Raw genomic sequence first — 24,209 nt, forward strand, 5'->3', positions numbered from 1 at the left:
AGACATAAGATATGTCCATAACTATGGATCAGCCTCACACATGACAGTCACATGACATTGTTGATAGATAATGGTCTCGAGTAGGTAGAATGATGGCATCATTCAAGGTGTAGACCGTGGTGACCGTTATCGGTCGGTCTCACAGATCCATAGTCAGTGCCGGTTCAGACCTACATGGGGCCCTAAGCAAAATCCTGCTAAGGGGCCCTCCTACCTGAACTCTGAGTGCCAAAATGCAACTTTTTTTACAGTATCATCTGACACCTCAGTGCTCCCAATACAATCATCCCATCCCATTTGGGATGTCTATGGAAGTTACCAAATATAGTGTTATTCCCTATAAAGGACTAGGAGAAAGAAACATAATTGTGTGTGAATCACCTTCACACAGCAATAAATGCCCAGTTTCAGTGTCTGTTTGCTGTTTGCTTTTGATGCTTGCTGTACATATCCCCTTGCAAAAAATCACTGCAGTTTTTTCAAAGTACAGTCCAGTTATACCACAATAGGCTACAGTGCAGTATAGTATTTTCATGTCCAAAATACTGCATTTTTGTAGTAAAGTACAGTACTATGTTTTTTGTGTCTAAAACACTGCATTCCCTGCATAAGAACTGCAAATATTTTCTCCAAAACTGCGGTTTTCATACTCAGAAATCTGCAGTTTGACACTTGAAGTAATGCAGTTCTTTTTTTGTAAGGGTCTGGTTGTGCTAGTAGCCTACTGGCTGACTTCATCTGTGTGTCTGTAGTAGGCTACTTGCCAAAGACATAGGCTATGAACTGGCTCCCCTGATTCTCTTATTATTTCAAGATTTTTTCAAACGTAGACTATTTTAAACAATCATTTAATACTTCATATAGACATAATTTACAATGTGCATCTATTGTCCATGCAGCACAGCGAATCAAGTTAATACATTAGGCTACTTTCCATTTTGCATACGTTCAGTTGTACAGTAGACTATCTATAACTAAAGCTTGACTGAAATATTGTAAAAAAAAGTAAACATTGGTCTAGTGTTATCCAATTGTGTGCAGTGAGATTTTCAAATGCATGCTTGTTGCCGCCCCTCGAGTTGGGCCATTACATTGTTCGTGGCCAGACCCTTAATCTTTCTAGATTACCAGGGTCTGGATTTTCCAGGCTAGTATCAGAATCTAATTAAAGGGCTCCGCTCCTCGCTCGCTCGCGCTCCGCTCTGCTCACTAGTTCTGTTTGGCGATACCACTTTTAGCTCAAGCCTAGCATAGATCATTGAATCAGATTAGACCATTAGCATCTCGCCCGCTAGCATCACAATTAAAAGTGACTAAGATTTCAGATAATTTTCCTATTTAAAACTTGTCTCTTCCCAAACAGAAAATGAAACATGGTGCTTTTCTAGGCTGATTTGATATTAAACTATACTCTCATTCCGGCGTAATATTCAAGGAACGTTGTGAACACACCATGGGCGCAGTAGCACAATGAATAGTCCCCGTAGGCTATAACTTCCAGCAAGAAACGAAAAACACCCTCAAAGTTCTGGAAAAGTTTTGGAAATTTGCGTGACCCATTGCAATTACACTGAGAAATGTATCGCGTTTCGGAAGATCATGTCGCATACTTCCTTGTGTCTGTTGCGTGGAGACCAGAGATCACCCTTTTCTAAAAGGAGTTACTCTGGGCCTCCCTTTACTCATTTGACTCGCTTTATCCATTGCCGTAGAACACACAAACAAACAGTGGAAGGGAGTAGGGAGAGGGCGGAAAGCCTAATTGTCTTCGGTTGCATTTTTTAATTTAACGTTGTAGGCCTACGATATGTGCTATGCCAGGAAAATAGGCTATTCATTTAACTCATTGAGTGCCAAAAACGTAATATTAAGTTTTTAGCTTTTTTTTTTAAATTACGAAACTAGACACTCTAACACACCTTATATGTGATTTTGGGACCTCTGTGATGAATGGAAATGAAATATGACGATCGTGAAACTCGCACAATCTGGACATTTTATCTGGACATTTTATCATAACTCGGTTGACGCTTTGGGTCGAATCAGTGACGCATGCACGTCAGGTCAAAACTAGGCCATTTTTGTGGGTCTATCACTAGGTGGCAGTCTCGCCAGGTCTCGATGATCACTTCCCGGAAGGTTTACACAAGTAAGTAACAGGCAACACTTCATATTTCATGAAAGACGTTATATCTCCATTTCTAGAAAAAAAAACAGCGATTTTGATGAAAACTAGCCACTGTTTAGCTTGGGATTTCTCAGGAACGGAGGCGTGTAGAAATACACGGTTTGCAGCCACCGAGAGCTTAAAGTCTCACCTTTTAATCGAGCTATTCTACGTGTTCATAGCTATAACACAGAATATGCTGTGGCTGTACAAAAATCATCAACAATGGTCTAGATTGATGGCACTCTAGGACAAAGCTCCCGAAAACAGCTTGGCATTCAATGAGTTAATCACATCTAGCTTTACTTGGATAGATAAAACATTTTTTTTTTTATAATTGTCAGCTTAGGTTTGGTCCATTAGCCTTTTAATCCGTTGTTTAGTCATGCAAGGACCGAAAATATTTCAGTCGATGTCATGCACACCGACGTTGTAGCCTATTCCACATTGTTTGCATTGAGATGATCTCTTTCACTGTTGCCGAGACAATTTTGTGAAGATTCAGAAACGTGGATGTGTTGTCATCTGCATGTCAGTAGCGAGTGTGCCAACAAATTATGTAAGCGCAGGTTTGCAGCTGGATGGCATTTTGCGTTTGCGGTAGCCTACAGCACTGTTGCTTCAGCATTGCATCTACTAGCCAGTGTGTGCGGCACTACAAAGCTGTGTGAATTAAACATGCAATTACGTGGTCATGATGAACTGACAGAGTTGAAGAAGAGGTGATTAGTAATTCATCAGGCTATTACATTAAAGGAAAATTGCGGTTTTTAGCACTTTAAGGCCCTTTTCTGGTTTGTTTTGGATGAACTAGAGTGGTGGACACCGACATTTTGACGATTGGTCCTGTCTCGACTTTTCTGACTCGTTTTGAATCGCCTTTTCACTTCTCAGGGTGGCTGGCAATGGCCATACTGTAGTAGGCTACTCAAACATGTCCTAAAACAACCCTTAACGTTCGTTTTCAAAACTGTGCAACTCACCGAGTGGTTAGTGGAGTTCGTTGACAATTAAAAGCAAATATATCGGCGCAATGTATGATTCGTATTTGAACCTGAAGCATAGACGGTGGCGCAGTAGAAATTTCAACGTGCAATGAGTCTTCCAACAGAAATCAATGGGATTTTACAAAATGCCAAATAAAACACGACAGAAACTGTATTTCGCTACGCTACTTGTTTTGGAACATCAACGAACGTTAAGGGTTGTTTTAGGACATGTTTGAGTAGCCTACTACAGTATGCCCATTGCCAGCCACCCTGAGAGGTGAAAAGGCGATTCAAAACGAGTCAGAAAAGTCGAGACAGTTGCCCATAGACAGTAAAAGAAATGGACAAACAGACTCCGTCGTTCTCAATGGGAGGGCACTGAGTCATTTTTCAGTTGGTCCCCCCAGTACTGCGCAGACTCGCACTTAACTTAGTGACATTAGCCATCGAACTGAATCTTGTAACTCATATGATAGATACACAGAAATTCTTCTCACACTTCCTTTGCCTTCAAAGTCAAAGTTAAACATTTATTTATGTATTCTTATTAAGATCATCCTCACAAGTGATATCAAGTCATGTTAATGTTGAAACTACCACACATGATCATCTTCAAAAACAGTCATGGTAAAACAAAACAAAAAAGTTATAGCCTTGAAGCTAATCTTCTTTCCACTTTTCTGACCTACGGTCAATCCATCGAAAACCTCTGAAATTATTATCGTTAGACTACCTAACGGTAAAACTACTGTTTTTCATTAGGTTTACTTGCCTCTATGCTTTACCTTAACATAGGCTACAATGCTATTGTAGGCTACATAAGCTTTGTTCACGAGTTTCCGTGCTGGCTGGACTACGCTTCTTATCCAAACAATACAGTTATCTCCCTTCAGTGCGTTAGCTTCCCTTCAACCGGACATGCTAAACATTCTTCTTACGGGAACCTAACGTTACGTACGAGGTAGTCGAGTCTTGTTTTGCCTTTTATTGTTTATGTAGATAACACAGAAGCTAAAATATCGGCACATGATATATGTTATATGAAGTTATGGGAGTTCAAAAAAATCCTAAATGAATGGGCGTTCTATGGGGTTAGCAGAGAGTTGATAACCACCGCTACATCGATGCTTCTACTTCCGGGAATTCGCCTGCCCCCTTGGGTGAGCCGCCATTAAACGGAGAGCCATTGTCTCATCCAAAGTTTTACATATCAGCGTGCATGTTCTTAAGTGAGCCTTACCTCGGACGCTACATAACCAAGCAAATAGTGTTCAGTTCAACCAAACGTCAATTAGTCGACAGATTGTTATAATTAGTCAGTCAACAGATTAATTTGTGCCAGGTGAGCATTTAGCAGCACACTAACCTTAGATCGCTATGAACAGTGGAGTCCTGGCTGTAACTAATGTTAAGCAGCTACGTTAGCATGTTAGAGCTATTCCCTCAGTGGGTAGTGCTAGCAAATTCCAACCGCCTTTTCGAATTTCAAAAAGGACTTTAAGACGTTGTCGACTCCAATATTATATTAATGTCAGTTTACAGTTTAAGTATTACAAATTAACATAAACCTGACCATTTCAAGGTTATAACCAACCGAAGTTATGTTAGCTTGCTGGATGTTTTACCAAACATTTTCTGAGCTAGCTAGCGACCTTGCTACTAGCTAGCGACCAAGCTAACGTCACCAATATTTCATAGTAGGTAAAACACGTTGGTATGAAAACATATACCTGTGATGTGACATTACTTAATTGTGTATTTGTCGTAGTTTTCATGCTAGCTTACAGAAGTAGAGGGAACAAATGACTTTACCTTTTACAATCCCACGCTGTACTTCAATGGCGTCCATCTTCTTTTCAAAAATCTCAACTGAAGGACCGGAAGTGTAAATGACTCCACCCCAGAGTACGTACATTCACACCCACTTAAAACACTAGGTTGTGAGTTTTAATTACACGGTGGGTGTACATGTTTGTTCAAACAACTCCCGAAGTTACACTAATTAACACTAATGAACACTGAACAATATGTCTCTGAAAAATTAACACTTAATAACACTGTCAACTGTTTACTGTGTATTTTGTAGGCTAATTGATGTGATGTTTTAGGGAATATAAGGTCATAGAAATTTGTCAAAAAATCATGGAAAAGTCATGGGAATTATCTGGTGTACACCGTTTACATTTTAGTTTGAGACAAATATCAGCATCTCAAGCCTTTCATTTAAATTTCAGGAAAACTGATAAGCAGAAGACACTATACTTCCTTACTTATTTACTATTCATGTCACGTTTCTGTCACATTCACAGTTCTGTTTTTGCTCCAGGGAAGACCAACCTGAATGTTTAGACGTCCTCGGTGAGGTCCTAGTCCGTAGCGTTTCATAGTAGAGGCATGAAGCTGAACATCATCAATTTTTAGGGTCTCCAGGCCCATTGGTGGGCATTCTACAGAACAAAAAAAAAGAATATTATTCGATATTAAGGAATATCTGAGGTGGCTGCACTCAACTTAGTCTATTTAGGCCACATACTGCACTCTTGATACTAGAATGCCACCTACTTTGCAAAGGAAATTACTATAGCCTAACCTTAAATCAAGTGAATGTATGCTTATTTTTCTATTATTTGCTTATAACAAGACATTTTTGCACTTGATTTTGATGGGGGAGTTGTTTGACCTTATTATGGTATTGACCTTTTTATGTGAAAATCTTCATACACTGCAAAAAATAAAATCTAACCAAGTGTTATTAATCTTATATCAAGATAAAAAAAACTAGTTGGACAAATCATGGATGACATTGCCCCAGTAAAAATGAAAAAAGTTAACAAGCAAACTGCACCATGGAGACACAATCCAGTGATTAAACAAGCCAAAAGAGAATGCAGGAAAACAGAGAGAAAATGGCGCAAGACCAAACTACAAATTGACTACCAAATTCATAAAGACATGCTACGCCAGTATAACTATGCAATTTGCAAGGCAAGGCAGAACTTTTTCTCTGACATTATAAACAGGAATATAAATAATGCTTGTGTGCTTTTCTCCACTGTTGAGAGGTTAACAAATCCCCCAACTGACATAACACCAGAACTTTTCTCAGTTGACAAATGTGAGGAGTTTGCATCCTTTTTCAGTAGCAAAATTAAAAAAAAAAAAAGACTGAACATAACAACACACTTGCAAATAACTCTTGTTTTAGAAATGCCAGCTACTGAAAGAAGACCCATACACCAAATGTTAGAATTCAGCCCTATCAACTGTGAAACACTAATTAAAACGGTTTAAAATCTCAGTTCTGCTACCTGCCAACTGGATACCTTACCCAGTAGCTTTTTTAAATCGGTCATGCATCTTATTACTGCAGATGTGCTTCAGATTATAAATACATCTTTACAAAGTGGCATTTTCCCTAAATCCCTTAAAAATGCAGTTGTAAAGCCCCTACTCAAAAAGAATAACTTGGATCCTTCGATATTAGGCAACTACAGACCAATATCTAATCTACCTTTTGTTGGAAAGATCATTGAAAAAACTGTTTTTAACCAATTAACTACTTTATCGTCACAAAACTATTTTGATGACTTTCAATCTGGCTTTCGTGGAAATCACAGCACCGAAACAGCCCTGGTCAAGGTGATAAATGACATTCGTCTAAATACAGATGCTGGCAAAGCATCTGTTCTAGTACTACTGGACCTGAGTGCAGCATTTGATACAGTTGACCACCGTATACTACTCCACAGACTGGAGCACTGGGTTGGATTTTCAGGTGTCGTCATAAAGTGGTTACAATCTTACCGACAGGAGCTACTTTGTTGCCATAGAGAATTACACCTCAACACCAGTATCCCCTGACCTGTGGTGTTCCTCAGGGATCGATCCTAGGCCCTTTACTGTTTAATACTGTTTAATCTACAAGCTGTTGGAAATTGGAAAAGGGAGGCTTAAGGTATGACAAGCAGGGGTGCCAATAATTGTGAGTGACATGTTTTTTTTTTAAATATTTATTTCTTTATGAGATGTATCTTTTTCTCAAAATAAATTCGCTTCCCTTCAAGGTTGGATTTTTCCTCATTTTTTCCATTGTGAGATTACAATACTGCCCTACAAAGGCAAAAGGCAGTAACTGCATTTTTGGTCGAAAATGAGTTATAGACTGGTGCAGAGGTGACCTAAGCAGTACCAACTGTGCTGATGTGGAAGCCTTCATTTGCGAGGTTTTCAAAGCTGGCTCATGCACGTCATCAAACAGTGCCAGGGCCTCTTTCTATTTGCTCAGGCTGTTCTTTTGGAGAGACTGCCCCCAAGCCATGATGCATTATCATTCCATATCAAGAGGGCACACTACACTAAGCAGCTGTATGGCTCCAAGCAAATCAACAAAGACCTGCACTGCCTCCACCGGAAACTATGGGTTGGCGAATTGAGAAAGATGCTCTTTTGCCAGTTCTCACTTCCCTTCCTTCTGTGCCTCAGGCTGTTATCAATCTTGTTACATGCCGTTGTACCGCACACAAAAGCAGTAAAAACAGAAGGGAAAAAACACAATAAAAATGAACTAGCAACTAGAAACACTCAAAGAATTTAGGTGGCGTTTAAAAATAATAATAATAAGATTTAATTGTATAGCACCATTCATACACAGAATGCAGCTCAAAGGGCTTTACATTTGGAACATTTAACACAATAATAGAGAAGAAAATAATAACAACAATAATAAATTTTGTGGCTTACGCAGCAAGTTGTTGCGGTAGTATAGGCTTTGCTAACAAATGCTTAGGCTAACAAATGCTTAGGCCCCGTTGATGTGGACTCTAAGCAGTTAGCCTAAGTATGTTCTTAGTATTTGTTGTGATTATATTAATTTATATACAGACGTTTAAGGAACACAACGACCGGACGACTGGCAGCCTTAACCCCCGACAAGCACGTCATATGGCAACAGTGGCAAGGAAAAACTCCCATATTCCCGGAAGAAACCTTGAGCCTGATTGCCTGTGTTCTGGCTCTGTTTGTATGTTTGTATTTAAACCCACACACTGTTGGCAAAATATAAATGGCCCACCCACAACTGCTCAAGAAACAGGCACACCCACAATGAGTATTCCCTCTAGATGCCATCATTCATTAACCCTACATCCCTCTTACCACAGAGGTTCAGCAGTAATATTGTTTTCCAAATGAATATTCTAAGGTTTCAGATGATCTGAGGGTCAAATGATCAGAGGGTTACTGAGAAAGTGAGTATTAGTGGAGATAATTTTACTGATAGAAGTTTTGGGTTAAAAGGACAATTTAAGCAAAGTAGAGGAACATGTTTACCTGATGTCTCTGATCCCCCAGTGGCTTGTGTATTCCTCTCAGCGCTAGTTTTATGTGCTTTTCTGAAAGCAGACTTTCCACTTCGGTTGTTGCCCTGCAGCTGGTGTCTCTCAAGGGCATGCTGGTCTATTTCAGGTATGTGGTGATAATGCTCACGATTTAGCTGGACCCCCCTATAGTAATCCTCACCCTGAACTGCATGGAAGCTGTGGCCATGGAAAAGAGACAACAGGACTGCCAGTATAGACAGAGTAAGAGAACGGTTACACCATCTTTTCGGGAACAAAGCAAACATCATGAGATGGCTACAACATTTAGTTGGCTGCCAAAAGTGGTTTTCTATAAAACTATTCCCTTTTGTTCTCCCTTTGCTCTGTTACTCTTCTCTCCTTTAGTCTATCCCTTTGTCCTCTTTTTAGTAAGTCTACATACTTTCAGACGTTCCAAGTCCCTGTCAAAGCCACACAGCCAGAAGGTCTAAGCAAATTCTTTCGTGGGAAAACAAGTGGGAGGGAAAAATAAAAAAAGGAGGGAGAGAGCAGAAAACACAAATAGACAGAAAGAGAGATAATGGTAGTCAAAATGTTTTCTTTTGGATAAGTTGGCAAGTGTAAAGCTACAGTAGTCTTGAGGAGCAGGGGTTGTTTCTTTCCACCATTTCAACACATTGAAAGGGGGATACATACAGGGGAAAACAGCATTTCTACACAAATGCAATGTTAAAATAACATTTAAATTCCACACCTATATTGTACAACTAAATCAAAGGACTGGAAATAAACTTTAATGAACCATGTTTTCATCTCACTGCTGAGAGAAGGGTTTTCTGCAAAGAGAGACACAGAAGGGGGATTTTGCATAGTATAGTTTAACATTCTAAAATGGATACTTTCGGTACTTGATTAGGATTCATGTTCGATGAATCATGTTCGAAGCCATTGAAAAGTCCAACGCAACCCTTAATGCTGACTGCATGTCATTATTTATTTATACACCATGAATTGATACAAAAGTTAGAGTTGCTGTGTCTGTGTTGCTTGGCAACCATTCTGATTTTTAGAACAAAGGGGTGGTGTTAGGCATGATGCAAAACAATGTCTAAAATCACCTTTCCTGTTCTACAATTGAAACCTACAGTAAGGTCTTGCAGGGCTTACTGCTTAATTGTTTCAGGGTGTACATCTTGTTTGGATTGAAAATATACAGTACAACATCCCAAAGTATACATTAAAGATCAATTAAGCAGCTTAACAGATGTGCATCACTGGGCCCCATTTTTTTATTATTATTTACACTTTAGTGAATGGCATACGTGTTGGCATGCTCCAAGTGAAAAAGAAATGTGCTCTCTGTCAAAAGAGCAGTAAGATTACATTAACTACAATAATTCCAAACAGTCAGCAAGGAAAGCACATTATGCTTATTTTTTTGAAGATTTAACATTCAAATCGATACTTTCTGTGACTGGTTATACCTCAGGTGGCTTTAAACATTCTCTACACCTAATTAACCTATTCATTATCATGTATCTCCAATTCTAGGGAGTTTTTCCTTGCCCCTGTTACTCATGGGCTCTCTCTGAATGTTTAACGTTCTATAAAGCACAATGAGACGTGTATAAGTGAAATTAAATTGAAAATTAAATTGAAATAGAACATTTAGGCCAGTTAGTGAAACACCTTTTTGTTTATCATGTGTGACAGAGTGTGTGGGGAGAGTGATTCCTAGTATACAAAAACATGAGTGTGATTCCAAATTCATTCAGTCAGTCATTATCAATCACTTTCACTTCTCTTCATTGCTGTGGCCGTTTATGATCCAATCAGCAACATATCAGAAATATAAAAAAACAACATGTAACAGTTATTAAAGAAGAGTCAGTCATTCCCCTTTGTTGCTGTGGCCGTTTATGATCCAATCAGCAACATATCAGAAATACTATTATACTACTATGGATATATATAAAGGCTTTGCTGACAAATGCCTAGGCTAATGTGACAGTAGCCTACCTTGTATATAAACAGTTACCAGGTTCTAATACCCTGTTACCCAGGAACCTACCCGTTAAATTAACCTGATAATTTCCTGTTTACCACTAGGGTCACACAAGTTGGTAGTCTGAATAATAGGCAGAGACGTGATATTACAATACAAAACTATAATAATTTATTTATTCAAAACAGGATCAATGTACATGCACTTCAATAACAGAGCAACACCATCTAATGCCAGTCAGGATCAATGTTGACACTAGATTGGGCTTGCCGTAGAGGGCAGATGTCAAAGCCTCTGAGGCGAAATCTGTGATTCAAACCACACTGCAAATCAAAATGAAAAGGTGACTTATCTAAACTAATTAACACAGCACACACAATAAGGGATAAACACCACCAGAGGAGAATAAACCCTCCAACATGCGCCCAATGCAGCCCCCAGCAGGAGAGACAAGCAACATACACAGGGAAAGCCCACTTGACAGTACATGCAGTATAAAAACAACAACAAATGAGTACAAATAAGACAAAACAAAATACAGAAAAAAGCACCGAGCATCAATAGAGCAGCAAGCAAACCAAACTCCCACACATGCACACTCATGCAACAAACACGCACGTCCGCACTAAACAGGCCCAAGCAGATAGCCACCACCAGGTTAGCTAGCAATTATGCATCAGAGACGCAGCGATGGAAGGCCACAGAGAGAAGCGGAAGGCGCTCCACACAGCAAACCCCAAACAGGAACAAAACAGCAAGGCCGTCACCACATCAGGATACCATACAGATCCTATAAGGAGTACAGAGTCATTACTCTAACGCAGTGTTTTTCAACCACTGTGCCGCGGCACACTAGTGAGAGATCATCAGGTGTGCCGCAGAAAATTACCCAAATGTCACTCACTCAGGGGCGTAGATTTGCGTGGAGACCGAAGGACGTGTCCACACCAATGTCAGATTACGACTGAAATGTCCCCACCAATATTCAGGTTGAAGTGGGGGGGAAAGCGCTCACATGCGCTACAAAGAGTTAAATACTTTCTCACTTTGCTGCGGATCATCTCGTACAGATCGTGTAATGTGCAGTAGCCTATAAAGGTAAATCGCGCTGATTTTAAGTTACCTATAATAACTAGTGAGCCGCAGGAGACGCTGCGCTTCAGCTTCACTTCACTGCAAGGCATATGAAGTGCGTCCAAATTCATCCATTCTTCTCTGTTGAACTCCTCGAGTAGGCTACTCATCACACATGTGTCACATGAAAGAGCCTTTTCTCAGCTTTTAAACGGTGCTATAGCCACTATTTGCTGTGATAAACAGTTCGCGAGAAAAATTTACTTCAAGAGATTTAATAATTATTCTCTGTGCCCATCTCCACATCCATTCGTCTCGGTGGAATATCTTAGGCCTACACACTCTTCACGCAACACATGACAACCCATATATCAGAATAAACAGCAGACCTTACCGAACACAACGGTGTAAAGCATTCCCGTGTATAGTTAGCTGTTCCAGAGTAATCCGGTTTTGAAATAAATTGTAGAAAAATTCAACATGGTCTTTCGGCTTTAAGCATTTCTTAAAACTGAGCTGTGCTTACATCGCCTAGATATCTGTAAATAGGCCTATTAGAAAATATACAGGCAGCTTATGGTTAAGAGTTGTCAATGTAGCCTTAATGATTCTTTTCACAAAATGCTAAGCATGCATGTATTTAAGTTTCTTAAAACTGAGCTGTGCTTAAATGGGTCAATGCATGATTTCATAACAGACCAAATAGAAAATAAATGTTAATATAGCCTACATATGTATACATATAAAATCAGATTATGTGCTACACAGTACCTATAGATCAAGTTGGACAGTAGCACATTTTAATCATTTTATATCTATAGTGGCTGGTGAAAGAGTTGAGTGGCTTTTCCTTTTTTTTTCCCGGGGGAATTAGTGGGTAGTGTCCCCACCAAAGCTCAGACCAAACCTACGCCCTTGCACTCACTGGTCCAGAAAAGCAACTGTTGCATCAAAGAATTTAGAACCACATGCTCTCATTGATTGTATGATTGCACTATTTGTGGTATGCAGGCATTGTACAACGGGGGCCCCATATCCAGAATTCACAGAATCACATATCCAGTTCAAAACAACAATTAAACTAGATATAGTCACCTACAAATGACAGAGGGCGCTTGTTTTATTGAGCAGGTCTTGCATAGAAGCCAGGCCATCTGTGTATTATTTGAAATTTTAGGCTATGGTATGTTTATTTTTTCTTCACACAGGATGTTAGTGTGCCGTGGGACATTTTAAGTGTCAAAGGTGTGCCGTGGCACAAAAAAGGTTGAAAAACACTGCTCTAACGTTATGTTTAATGTAGGTAAATCGAGGTAAATAAAGCTAAAACCTACCATGCAACAGCTAACGTCAGATGTAGGGAGCCCGGACAGCGCAACACTCCGTGATGTTGCTGTAATTAACAGATAACGTAAGAGTGGCCTAGCTATGCGATAATGTTTGCACACAGGAAGGAGTACACCTACCTAAGCTGGAATTGATGAGCACACCGGGGGAAAGAGCAGCCGTGAGAATATCCAGCCAGTAGTTTAGCAGCGACTGCTGTTACTGGAATGTAAACAAAAGTTCTGAACTTTCCGGCACATCAGTGCACAAACGAATGTTCCTCAGACAAAGACTCCAGCCTACCTGGAGCAAATGGTGGAACAAACGTCGGGGATAGGCGATAGGTCGGTCAGAGTCGTCCCTGGACAAAGCAGACGTCTGCCCTAGATAGCCCCACTCCCTTTTTATGGAGCACAGCTGCCAATTACCCACTTACGAAGTAGGCGGGGCAGGAGCGAGACACAACAAAACCGATCACTATGCCCCAGGTAAGGACTCGTCCGGCTACACTAACAAATGTTTAGGCCCCGTTGATGCGGACTCCAAGCAGCCAGCCTTAGCTTGTTCTTAGCATATGTCGCAATTATTTGACTTTATACACAGACATTCAAGACTGGCAGCCTTAACCCCCCACAAGCGAGCCATATGGCAACTGTGGCAAGGAAAAACTCCCATATTCCAGGAAGAAACCTTGAGCAGAACCTGACTTAATAGGGGGAGCCCATCTGCTTCTGGCTGGCTGCGCCCTCCAATGGCAGCAGATGTAGAATAATCTGAAAAAGTAGTCTACAGGATAAGATGAGTTAACTAAAGGCTTTCCTATACAGGTATGTTTTCAAATCTTTTTTAAAAATATTTACTGAACTCGCCTGCTTGATGTACAGAGGCAGGGTGTTCCATTGTTTTGGGGCATAATGGATAAAAGCAGCTTCTCCACTTTGCTTGTGGAGCACTTTGGGTACAATTAAAAGATTACAATTGGATGATCTAAGTTTCCTTTGTGGTTGATATTAAAAGCTCAGAGATATATGAAGGTGCTATGCCATTTAGAGCTTTGTAGTAACATAACCTTAAAATCAATTCTATAGGAAACAGGGAGCCAGTGCAGTTCAGCCAACACAGGGGTGATGTGTTCTCTCTTCTTGGTCTTAGTTAAAAGTCTAGCCGCAGAGTTCTGTATGAGTGCCAATTTCTTTAGATGTTTTTTGGGAAGACCAGTGAAAAGTGCATTGCAGTAGTCTAACCTGCTAGTGATAAAAGCATGAATCATATCTGTCAACATTGGGCATTGAAAATAAGGGAGATTTCCCGGGTTTCTCACGCAGAATACGGGAAAATGTCAACATTCGTCCCCCAACGTTGGAAGGGTTGCAGTATTAGACGAAGCTGAAGTTGGCCGCACATTCAGAATGCGGTGTAGTCAAGTTTCCGTTCCACCTTAAATATTGCAATTTTCTACCGACAGGGGGCAGTGCTGACTGCAAATACGCGATGACACTGGCATTTGCCTAGTAGCAGACGAACATAGGCTACTCCTCACAGACGAATAAAAGCCTTTTTTTCTGGTGACTCCATTGTCGACCAATCTTTAAGTAAATGATACATGCTTTCTGTCAAATAAATCGGTTCATATTGCACTTGTTTTGGGGGGGCTTTTCTGTTTCTTCTTTACATGAGCTATATTTCATATTTTACAATTTATGCACTAGATTTGATACCCATTGCTCACACATGATTTGCCGTGAGATATTACACCACATCCCGATACAACAGTCTCTGAGCTTTCATTTGACACCATGTATGGCCAATTTCGTCGTGAAAATTCACCCTTTTATTACAATTGAAATTCCATGAGCTGTTTTTCATATTCCACAATGTATGCACTAGACTTGATACCTATTGCCCACACAACATTTGCCGTGAAATATTACACCACATCCCGATACTACCGTCTCACAGCGTTCATATGACACCCAGCATGCCAAACTTCGTCGTGGAAAATTGCCATTTTTGTTACATTTAAATTACATGAACTATATTTCATATTCCACAGTATATGCACTAGATTTGATACTTATGGTCCATACATCATTTGCCGTGAAATATTACACCACATCCCGAGACTACAGTCTCTGAGCTTTCATATGACACCTTGCATGCCAAATTCCATCGTGGAAAATGGGCCTATTTCATAGATTTAATTTACATGAGCTATATTTCATATTCCACAATTTATGCACTAGATTTGATACCTATTGCTCACACATCATTTGTCGTGAGATATTACACCACATCCCGATACTACAGTCTCTGAGCTTTCATTTGACACCTTGCATGGCCAATTTTGTCGTGGAAATTTACCCTTTTATTACAATTGAAATTACATGAGCTGTTTTTCATATTCCACAATGTATGCACTGGACTTGATACCTATTGCCCACACAACATTTGCCGTAAAATATTACACCACATCCCGATACTACCGTCTCACAGCGTTCATATGACACCCTGCATGCCAAACTTCGTCGTGGAAAATGGCCATTTTTCTTACATTTTAATTACATGAACTATATTTCATATTCCACAGTATATGCACTAGATTTGATACCCATTGCCCACACATCATTTGCCGTGAAATATTACACCACATCCCGATACTACAGTCTCTGAGCTTTCATTTGACACCATGCAATTTCGTAGTGGAAAATGGGCCTATTTCATAGATTTAATTTACATGAGCTATATTTCATATTCCACAATTTATGCACTAGATTTGATACCTATTGCTCACACATCATTTGCCGTGAGATATTACACCACATCCCGATACTACAGTCTCTGAGCTTTCATTTGACACCATGCATGGCCAATTTTGTCGTGGAAATGTACCCTTTTATTACAATTGAAATTACATGAGCTGTTTTTCATATTCCACAATGTATGCACTGGACTTGATACCTATTGCCCACACAACATTTGCCGTAAAATATTACACCACATCCCGATACTACCGTCTCACAGCGTTCATATGACACCCTGCATGCCAAACTTCGTCGTGGAAAATGGCCATTTTTCTTACATTTTAATTACATGAACTATATTTCATATTCCAAAGTATATGCACTAGATTTGATACCTATGGCCCATACATCATTTGCCGTGAAATATTACACCACATCCCGAAACTACAGTCTCTGAGCTTTCATATGACACCTTGCATGCCAAATTCCATCGTGGAAAATGGCCATTTTCCTTACATTTAATTTACATGAGCTATATTTCATATTCCACAGTTTATGCACTAGATTTGATACCTATTGCCCACACATCATTTGCCGTGAAATATTACACCACATCCCGATACTACAGTCTCTGAGCTTTCATATGACACCCTGCATGCCAACTTTCGTTGTGGAAAATGGCCATATTTTATAGATTTACTTATTTCATATTTTACCATTTGTGCACTTGATTTGATGCCTATTGCCCAAACATCATTTGCCGTAAAATATTACACCACATCCCGAAACTACAGTCTCTGAGCTTTCATATGACACCCTGCATGCCAACTTTCGTCGTGGAAAATGGCCATATTTTATAGATTTACTTATTTCATATTTTACCATTTGTGCACTTGATTTGATGCCTATTACCCAAACATCATTTGCCGTAAAATATTACACCACATCCCGAAACTACAGTCTCTGAGCTTTCATATGACACCCTGCATGCCAACTTTCGTCGTGGAAAATGGCCATATTTTATAGATTTACTTATTTCATATTTTACCATTTGTGCACTTGATTTGATGCCTATTACCCAAACATCATTTGCCGTAAAATATTACACCACATCCCGAAACTACAGTCTCTGAGCTTTCATATGACACCCTGCATGCCAACTTTCGTCGTGGAAAATGGCCATATTTTATAGATTTACTTATTTCATATTTTACCATTTGTGCACTTGATTTGATGCCTATTGCCCAAACATCATTTGCCGTAAAATATTACGCCACATCCCGAAACTACAGTCTCTGAGCTTTCATATGACACCTTGCATGCCAAATTCCATCGTGGAAAATGGCCATTTTCCTTACATTTAAGTTACATGAGCTATATTTCAGAAAAAAAGAATAACTGCACAATGGATGTAATTACACGCTCCTCGTGATCATTGTCAGATTTCAACAGTTATGACTGACAGTAGAAGTGTGAAATAAGAGAGCAATTCTCATTTATGCTATACATGAGCACACATAGAATTTGTGAGATTTTTTAAGTAGTGCAAAGTCTGTTGTATCTGGATGTGCTGTATGTCACGCCAAATAGGGATCAAATCTGCATAAATCGTAAAACATGAAATATAGCTCATAGAATTTCAATTGTAATGAAATGGGGATTTTCCATGACAAAATTGGCCATGCATGGTGGCAAATGAAAGCTGAGAGACTGTAGTATCGGGATATGGTGTAATTGATGTATGGGCAATAGGTATCAAATCTAGTGAATAAATTGTAAAATATGAAATATAGCTCATATAAATTACATGTATGAAAAATGGCCATTTTCCACGATAGAATTTGGCATGCAGGGTGTCATATGAAAGCTCAAAGACTGTATCGGGATGAGGTGTAATATTTCAGGGCAAATGATGTGTGGGCAATAGGTATTAAGTATGGTAAAATATGAAATATAGCTCATGTAAATTAAATCTATGAAATATGTCCATTTTCCACAACGAAATTGGCCATGCATGGTGTCATATAAAAGCTCAGAGACTGCAGTATCGGGATGTGGTGTAATATTTCACGGCAAATTATGTTTGGGCCATAGGTATCAAATCTAGTGCATAAATTGTGGAATATGAAATATAGCTCATGTAAATTAAATCTATGAAAAAGGGCCATTTTCCACGATGGAATTTGGCATGCAGGGTGTAGGAACGCTGTGAGACATTAGTATCGGGATAGGGTGTAATGTTTCACGGCAAATGATGTGTGGGCAATAGGCATCAAATCTAGTGCATCATTTGTCAAATATGAAATATAGCTCATGTAACTTAAATGTAAGGAAAATGGCCATTTTCCACGACGAAATTTGGCATGCAGGGTGTCATAGGAACGCTGTGAGATGGTAGTATCGGGATGTGGTGTAATATTTTACGGCAAATGATGTTTGGGCAATAGGCATCAAATCTAGTGCATACATTTGTGGAATATGAAAAACAGCTCATGTAATTTCAATTGTAATAAAAGGGTGAATTTCCACGACGAAATTGGCCACGCATGGTGTCAAATGAAAGCTCAGAGACTGTAGTTTCGGGATGTGGTGTAATATTTCACGGCAAATGATGTGTGGGCAATAGGTATCAAATCTAGTGCATAAATTGTAAAATATGAAATATAGCTCATTTAACTTTAAATGTAAGGAAAATGGCCATTTTCCACGATGGAATTTGGCATGCAAGGTGTCATATGAAAGCTCAGAGACTGTAGTTTCGGGATAGGGTGTAATATTTCACGGCAAATGATGTGTGGGCAATAGGCATCAAATCTAGTGCATAATTTGTCAAATATGAAATATAGCTCATGTAAATTAAATCTATGAAAAAGGGTCATTTTCCACGATGGAATTTGGCATGCAGGGTGTCATAGGAACGCTGTGAGACGGTAGTATCGGGATAGGGTGTAATATTTCACGGCAAATGATGTGTGGGCAATAGGCATCAAATCTAGTGCATAATTTGTCAAATATGAAATATAGCTCATGTAACTTAAATGTAAGGAAAATGGCCATTTTCCACGACGAAATTTGGCATGCAGGGTGTCATAGGAACGATGTGAGATGGTAGTATCGGGATGTGGTGTAATATTTTACGGCAAATGATGTTTGGGCAATAGGCATCAAATCTAGTGCATACATTTGTGGAATATGAAAAACAGCTCATGTAATTTCAATTGTAATAAAAGGGTGAATTTCCACGACGAAATTGGCCACGCATGGTGTCAAATGAAAGCTCAGAGACTGTAGTTTCGGGATGTGGTGTAATATTTCACGGCAAATGATGTATGGGCCATAGGTATCAAATCTAGTGCATATACTGTGGAATATGAAATATAGTTCATGTAATTAAAATGTAAGAAAAATGGCCATTTTCCACGACGAAGTTTGGCATGCAGGGTGGCATATGAACGCTGTGAGACGGTAGTATTGGGATGTGGTGTAATATTTTACGGCAAATGTTGTGTGGGCAATAGGTATCAAGTCCAGTGCATACATTGTGGAATATGAAAAACAGCTCATGTAATTTCAATTGTAATAAAAGGGTGAATTTCCACGACGAAATTGGCCATGCATTGTGTCAAATGAAAGCTCAGAGACTGTAGTTTCGGGATGTGGTGTAATATTTCACGGCAAATGATGTGTGGGCAATAGGCATCAAATCAAGTGCACAAATGGTAATATATATGAAATATAGCTCATGTAAAGTAAATCTATAAAATATGGCCATTTTCCACAACGAAATTTGGCATGCAGGGTGTCATATGAAAGCTCAGAGACTGCAGTATCGAGATGTGGTGTAATATTTCACGGCAAATGATGTATGGGCTATAGGTATCAAATCTAGTGCATAAATTGTGGAATATGAAATATAGCTCATGTAAATTAAATCTATGAAATATGGCCATTTTCCACGACGAAATTGGCCATGCATGGTGTCAAATGAAAGCACAGAGACTGTAGTTTCGGGATGTGGTGTAATATTTCACGGCAAATGATGTATGGGCTATAGGTATCAAATCTAGTGCATAAATTGTGGAATATGAAATATAGCTCATGTAAATTAAATCTATGAAATATGGCCATTTTCCACGACGAAATTGGCCATGCATGGTGTCAAATGAAAACACAGAGACTGTAGTTTCGGGATGTGGTGTAATATTTCACGGCAAATTATGTATGGACCATAGGTATCATATCTAGTGCATATACTGTGGAATATGAAATATAGTCATTTAAATGTAAAAAAATGGGCATTTTCCACGACGAAATTTGGCATGCTGGGTGTCATATGAACGCTGTGAGACGGTAGTATCGGGATGTGGTGTAATATCTCACGGCAAATCATGTGTGAGCAATGGGTATCAAATCTAGTGCATAAATTGTAAAATATGAAATATAGCTCATGTAAAGAAAGAACAGAAAAGCCCCCCCAAAACAAGTGCAATATGAACCGATTTATTTGACAGAAAGCATGTTGTATCATTTACTTAAAGATTGGTCGAAATTGCAATATTTAAGGTGGAATCGAAACTTAACTACACCGCATTCTGAATGTGCGGCCAACTTCAGCTTCGTCAGTATTAGTCCGTTTCGCAATTACAAGCTCGTGCATTGGGCAGCTAAACAATACAACAAAGTAGCCAACTTTATTTACGCCTAACAACAGCCTATATAATTTGGTCAACTTTATACAGCCCTAACAAGGCTAAAGTTCTGTAATCGATGCCCCCGTGTCATTCTCTCTCCTGCGCAAACATAATGTGTGCGTTCCAAGTAGCCTAGTGCGTAATTCTTCTTCATACAATTGAACAAATGCATTTGGTTATTTTAGAGAAAAATATAAACAGCCTGTCATGCAGTGTATGGGCTACAGTGCAGAGTTGGGAAGTTAGGCCAACTTGGAGTGAATATACAAACAGGGGGAATTCTTTCTCTACTCGTATACTGTAGCTATAGCCTGGTAGGCCGATACACACAGTGCGTGCGGCCGTACACTACAGGTGCCACTGAATCATGCTCTCACGACAACCACGCTGTCATGTTAAATAGTCTCACTGTCGCCTTCAAGCAAGCAAAACGATGCTTTGAAAACATCTGATTCGCTGGAAGGGCAAGGGGTAGCAACAGGACAACAGTACAGAGACTGACAAGTCCGATGGTAGAGCTAATGTTATGAGATTGTTAAAATACGGGATATTTACGGGAAAATATTAAAACGAGAAGACAGCGGGAAAAAAGTGAAAATACGTGAAAAACCCGGAAAGAACGGGAGGGTTGACAGCTATGGCATGAATTAGTTTTTCTGCATCTTGTTGGGTTAAAAAGGGCCGCACTTTGGCAATGTTTCTCAGGTGGAAATAGGCTGTCTGAGTAACTTTACTGATATAGGGCTTAAAACGTAACTCTGCATCTAAGATGACACCGAGGCTTGTTACTTTTGGTTTGACCTGATGCGCCAAGTTCCCAAGATTACTAAGAACAATGTCTCGCTTTGGTTTTGGTCCAACCAAAAGTAGCTCTGTTTTGTCATAATTTAGTTTCAAAAATGTTTTGCTCATCCACTGATTAATGGAGGTTAGGCATGCAGTGAGGGAGCAAAGGCCATCTGGGTTAGTTGGCTCCACAGAAATATACAATTGGGTATCATCTGCGTAGCTGTGGAAGTTAACATTATGCTGACTTATGATGTTTCCCAACGGAAGCATATACAGTGATGGCCAAAAGTGTTGGCACCCATGCTAAAGTTGACTGAAAAGAGGAATATAAAATCATCTTTTGGAAATTGATCTTAATGCCTTAAGTGAAAAATGAGGAAATATCTAACCTTTAAGGACACAAATTTTCTTAGTGAATGAATAATGTATCATAAATAAATAAATGTTCTTCCTTAAAATACAGGGGTCATAAGTATTGACACCCCTATGTTAAATTCCCATAGAGACAGGCAGATTTTTATTTTTAAAGGCCAGTTATTTCATGGATCCAGAATACTGTGCATCCTGATAAAGTTACCTTGGCCTTTGGAATTAAAATAGCCCCACATCATCACATACCCTTCACCATACCTAGAGATTGGCATGGGTGTTATTTCAGTTAGCCTATTAGCTGGTTTGATGCTCACTGAGCTCAATGCAAATCAAACCAGCTAATAGGTAATAGATATTTCCTCATTTTTCACTTAAGGCATTAAGATCAATTTCCAAAAGATGATTTTATATTCCTCTTTTCAGTCAACTTTAGCATGGGTGCCAACACTTTTGGCCATCACTGTATAGGGAAAAGAGCAGGGGACCAAGGCAGCTCCCCTGTGCCACACCAAAAGGCAAGTCATGTTTTACAGACACATGATCTCCTAGACTGATATAAAAATCTCTGCCAGTAATGTAGGTTTGAAACCAGTTCAGAGCATTATCAGAGAGACCCACCCACTTCGCAAGGTGGTGAATTAGAATGCTATGATCAATGGTGTCAAATGCCGCACTCAAATCTAGAAGAATAAGGATTGAGACTTTGTTTGAGTCAGTAGCCAGTCTAAGATCATTGACTATTTTTGCTAGAGCCGTTTCTGTGCTGTGATTTGGAATTTTTCAAGGATACTGTTTTCGTTCAGGAAGGTATTTAACTGATTACAAACGACTTTTTCAAGTACCTTGCTCAGGAACGGTAGGTTTGATATAGGCCTGTAGTTGCTCAGATTAGGTCAAGATTCGACTTTTTAAGTAAAGGTTTCACAACAGCGGTTTTAAAAGCAGTTGGAAATATACCTGTTTCTAATGAGGTATTTATTACCTTGAGAATAAAGGGAGCTAAGCTATCATATACATTTTTGAGGAATCTAGTAGGGATTGGATCCAAAGCACATGTTGAAGAGCCGGTTTGAGCTATAATTTTACTAAGCTCAGTTTGAGTAATAGTGCTAAAGACCCTTAATTTTGGGGGGCTGTTTTTGGGTGTACTATCAAACATATTACCTGTTACCAATAGCCTCCCTTATAGAAATTACTTTGTTTTTGAAGAAGTCTGCAAATTCTTCGCATCTTAGAGAGGATGCCTGACTAAGTGTATCAAAAGGTGTTTGATGCAATAGCCTATCAATGGTGGATAGGCTCAAGGTATGTTTTCCACAAAAAATGTTGCAGAGTCTAGGGAATATTGCACTACGGTCCTTTATGTTGTTGCACATAGCGAAACAGGAAGTTAATGACTCTGTTTTAGATGTAAACCTACCAGCACTTTTAGCTGTTCATGACATGTTTGATTATTGTCATTTCACTGCTATCGTTCAGTAAAGCAAGTGAACAAGTCCATGGTAGAACTTCAGACATTACCACAAAGTAATGAAATACATGTGGCAGGGCATCTTTAAACTTTTGCAATTGATATTGTTTTCTGCCCAGGAATTCTGAGGAGCGGAGTGGACTGCAGATCAACAGAATCCGTGAAATAGCCACGGACGCTTAACTCAAAATCCGTGGTGGGCCCACGGAATCACTGAAATTTCCGTGAAACTCACACGGATTTCGATTCAATGCAAGTTAATGACACTCATATCCCGTGGCTATTTCACGGATCCCCGTTTAAACAACTGAGTGCAGATTTCGCTCAACGGACGTTGTTATCTTATTGGGAAACACACTTTTGATACATTCAGTTAGATTTTTATTGCCTTTTTTAGTGTCTGTGTAATGTTAGCCTGTCAGGCGTTGCATTCCATCCCTGTTTCAACAACTGAGTGCAGATTTCCTCTCAACGGAAGTTACATTTCCGTGAAACACACACGGATTTCGTTCCAATGCAAGTTAATGACAATATATTCCGTGGCTATTTCACGGATCCCCGTTTAACAACTGAGTGCAGATTTCGCTCAACGGATGTTGTTATCTTATTGGGAAACACACTTTTGATACAATCAGTTCGATTTTTATGTAATGTTAGCCTGTCAGGCGTTGCATTCCATCCCTGTTTCAACAACTGAGTGCAGATTTCGCTCAACGGAAGTTACATTTCCGTGAAACACACACAGATTTCGTTCCAATGCAAGTTAATGACAATATATTCCGTGGCCCACACACGGATCCCCCGTTTCAACAACTGAGTACAGATTTCGGTCAACTGACTTTTATAACTTTGGGATACATGGATATTGAATAATTACAGTCGTTTCAGGACTGCATATTTGCCGTTGGCTTAAATGATGCCCTTATTTAAGTGGGATATTTAATAAAAACGTTCTCACTTCTCATTTCAGCGAGGCATAGTAACCGTTGCTAGGTAAACAAAGCCCATGTCAGAAGCGTATCCCCAGAGAATGTCAACTTAAAAAGAATAGCTTACTGATAGCACTAGTTCTTTCGTCTCAATACTGATTATGAAGTTGTTATAAATGTAATACACTACTGCAGAAATGTTTATATTGCTTAAGGTGGAAATAAAGTTCTTTGGCAAAGAGATGCATTCTGGGAAGTGATGTGTTTAAATGTAATGGCTACATATACCCAAGTTTCTTTCATTCGGAGATTTATGCTCATTATTTTACAAATTTGA

At 39.4% G+C, this 24,209-nt stretch overlaps 1 protein-coding gene across 4 annotated transcripts in view; it reads right to left on the reverse strand.

Moving 5' to 3' along the window:
• LOC143116548 (inactive carboxypeptidase-like protein X2) overlaps positions 1-8,605 on the reverse strand; it is a 309,062-nt gene extending 300,457 nt beyond the window's left edge. For 2 of the 4 annotated variants that reach the window (XM_076277729.1, XM_076277727.1), the window contains exons 1-2: positions 8,040-8,154; positions 5,494-5,603 (exon numbers count right to left, since the gene is read on the reverse strand). In XM_076277729.1, coding sequence (XP_076133844.1) covers positions 5,494-5,603; positions 8,040-8,127 — 198 coding nt within the window. In that variant the 5' untranslated portion in view covers positions 8,128-8,154. Of the gene's footprint in view, positions 1-5,493; positions 5,604-7,896; positions 8,155-8,484 lie in introns of those variants that run through there. The other 2 variants (XM_076277730.1, XM_076277728.1) reach the window with 2 other exon arrangements.
• Positions 8,606-24,209: the final 15,604 nt, after the last annotated feature.

Source organism: Alosa pseudoharengus, unplaced genomic scaffold (assembly GCF_046254945.1).
Source record: "Alosa pseudoharengus isolate Yale_2024_CS ecotype anadromous, Long Island Sound unplaced genomic scaffold, YU_APseudo_1.1 YU_APseudo_1.1_scf_11, whole genome shotgun sequence".
Lineage (NCBI taxonomy): Eukaryota > Metazoa > Chordata > Actinopteri > Clupeiformes > Clupeidae > Alosa > Alosa pseudoharengus.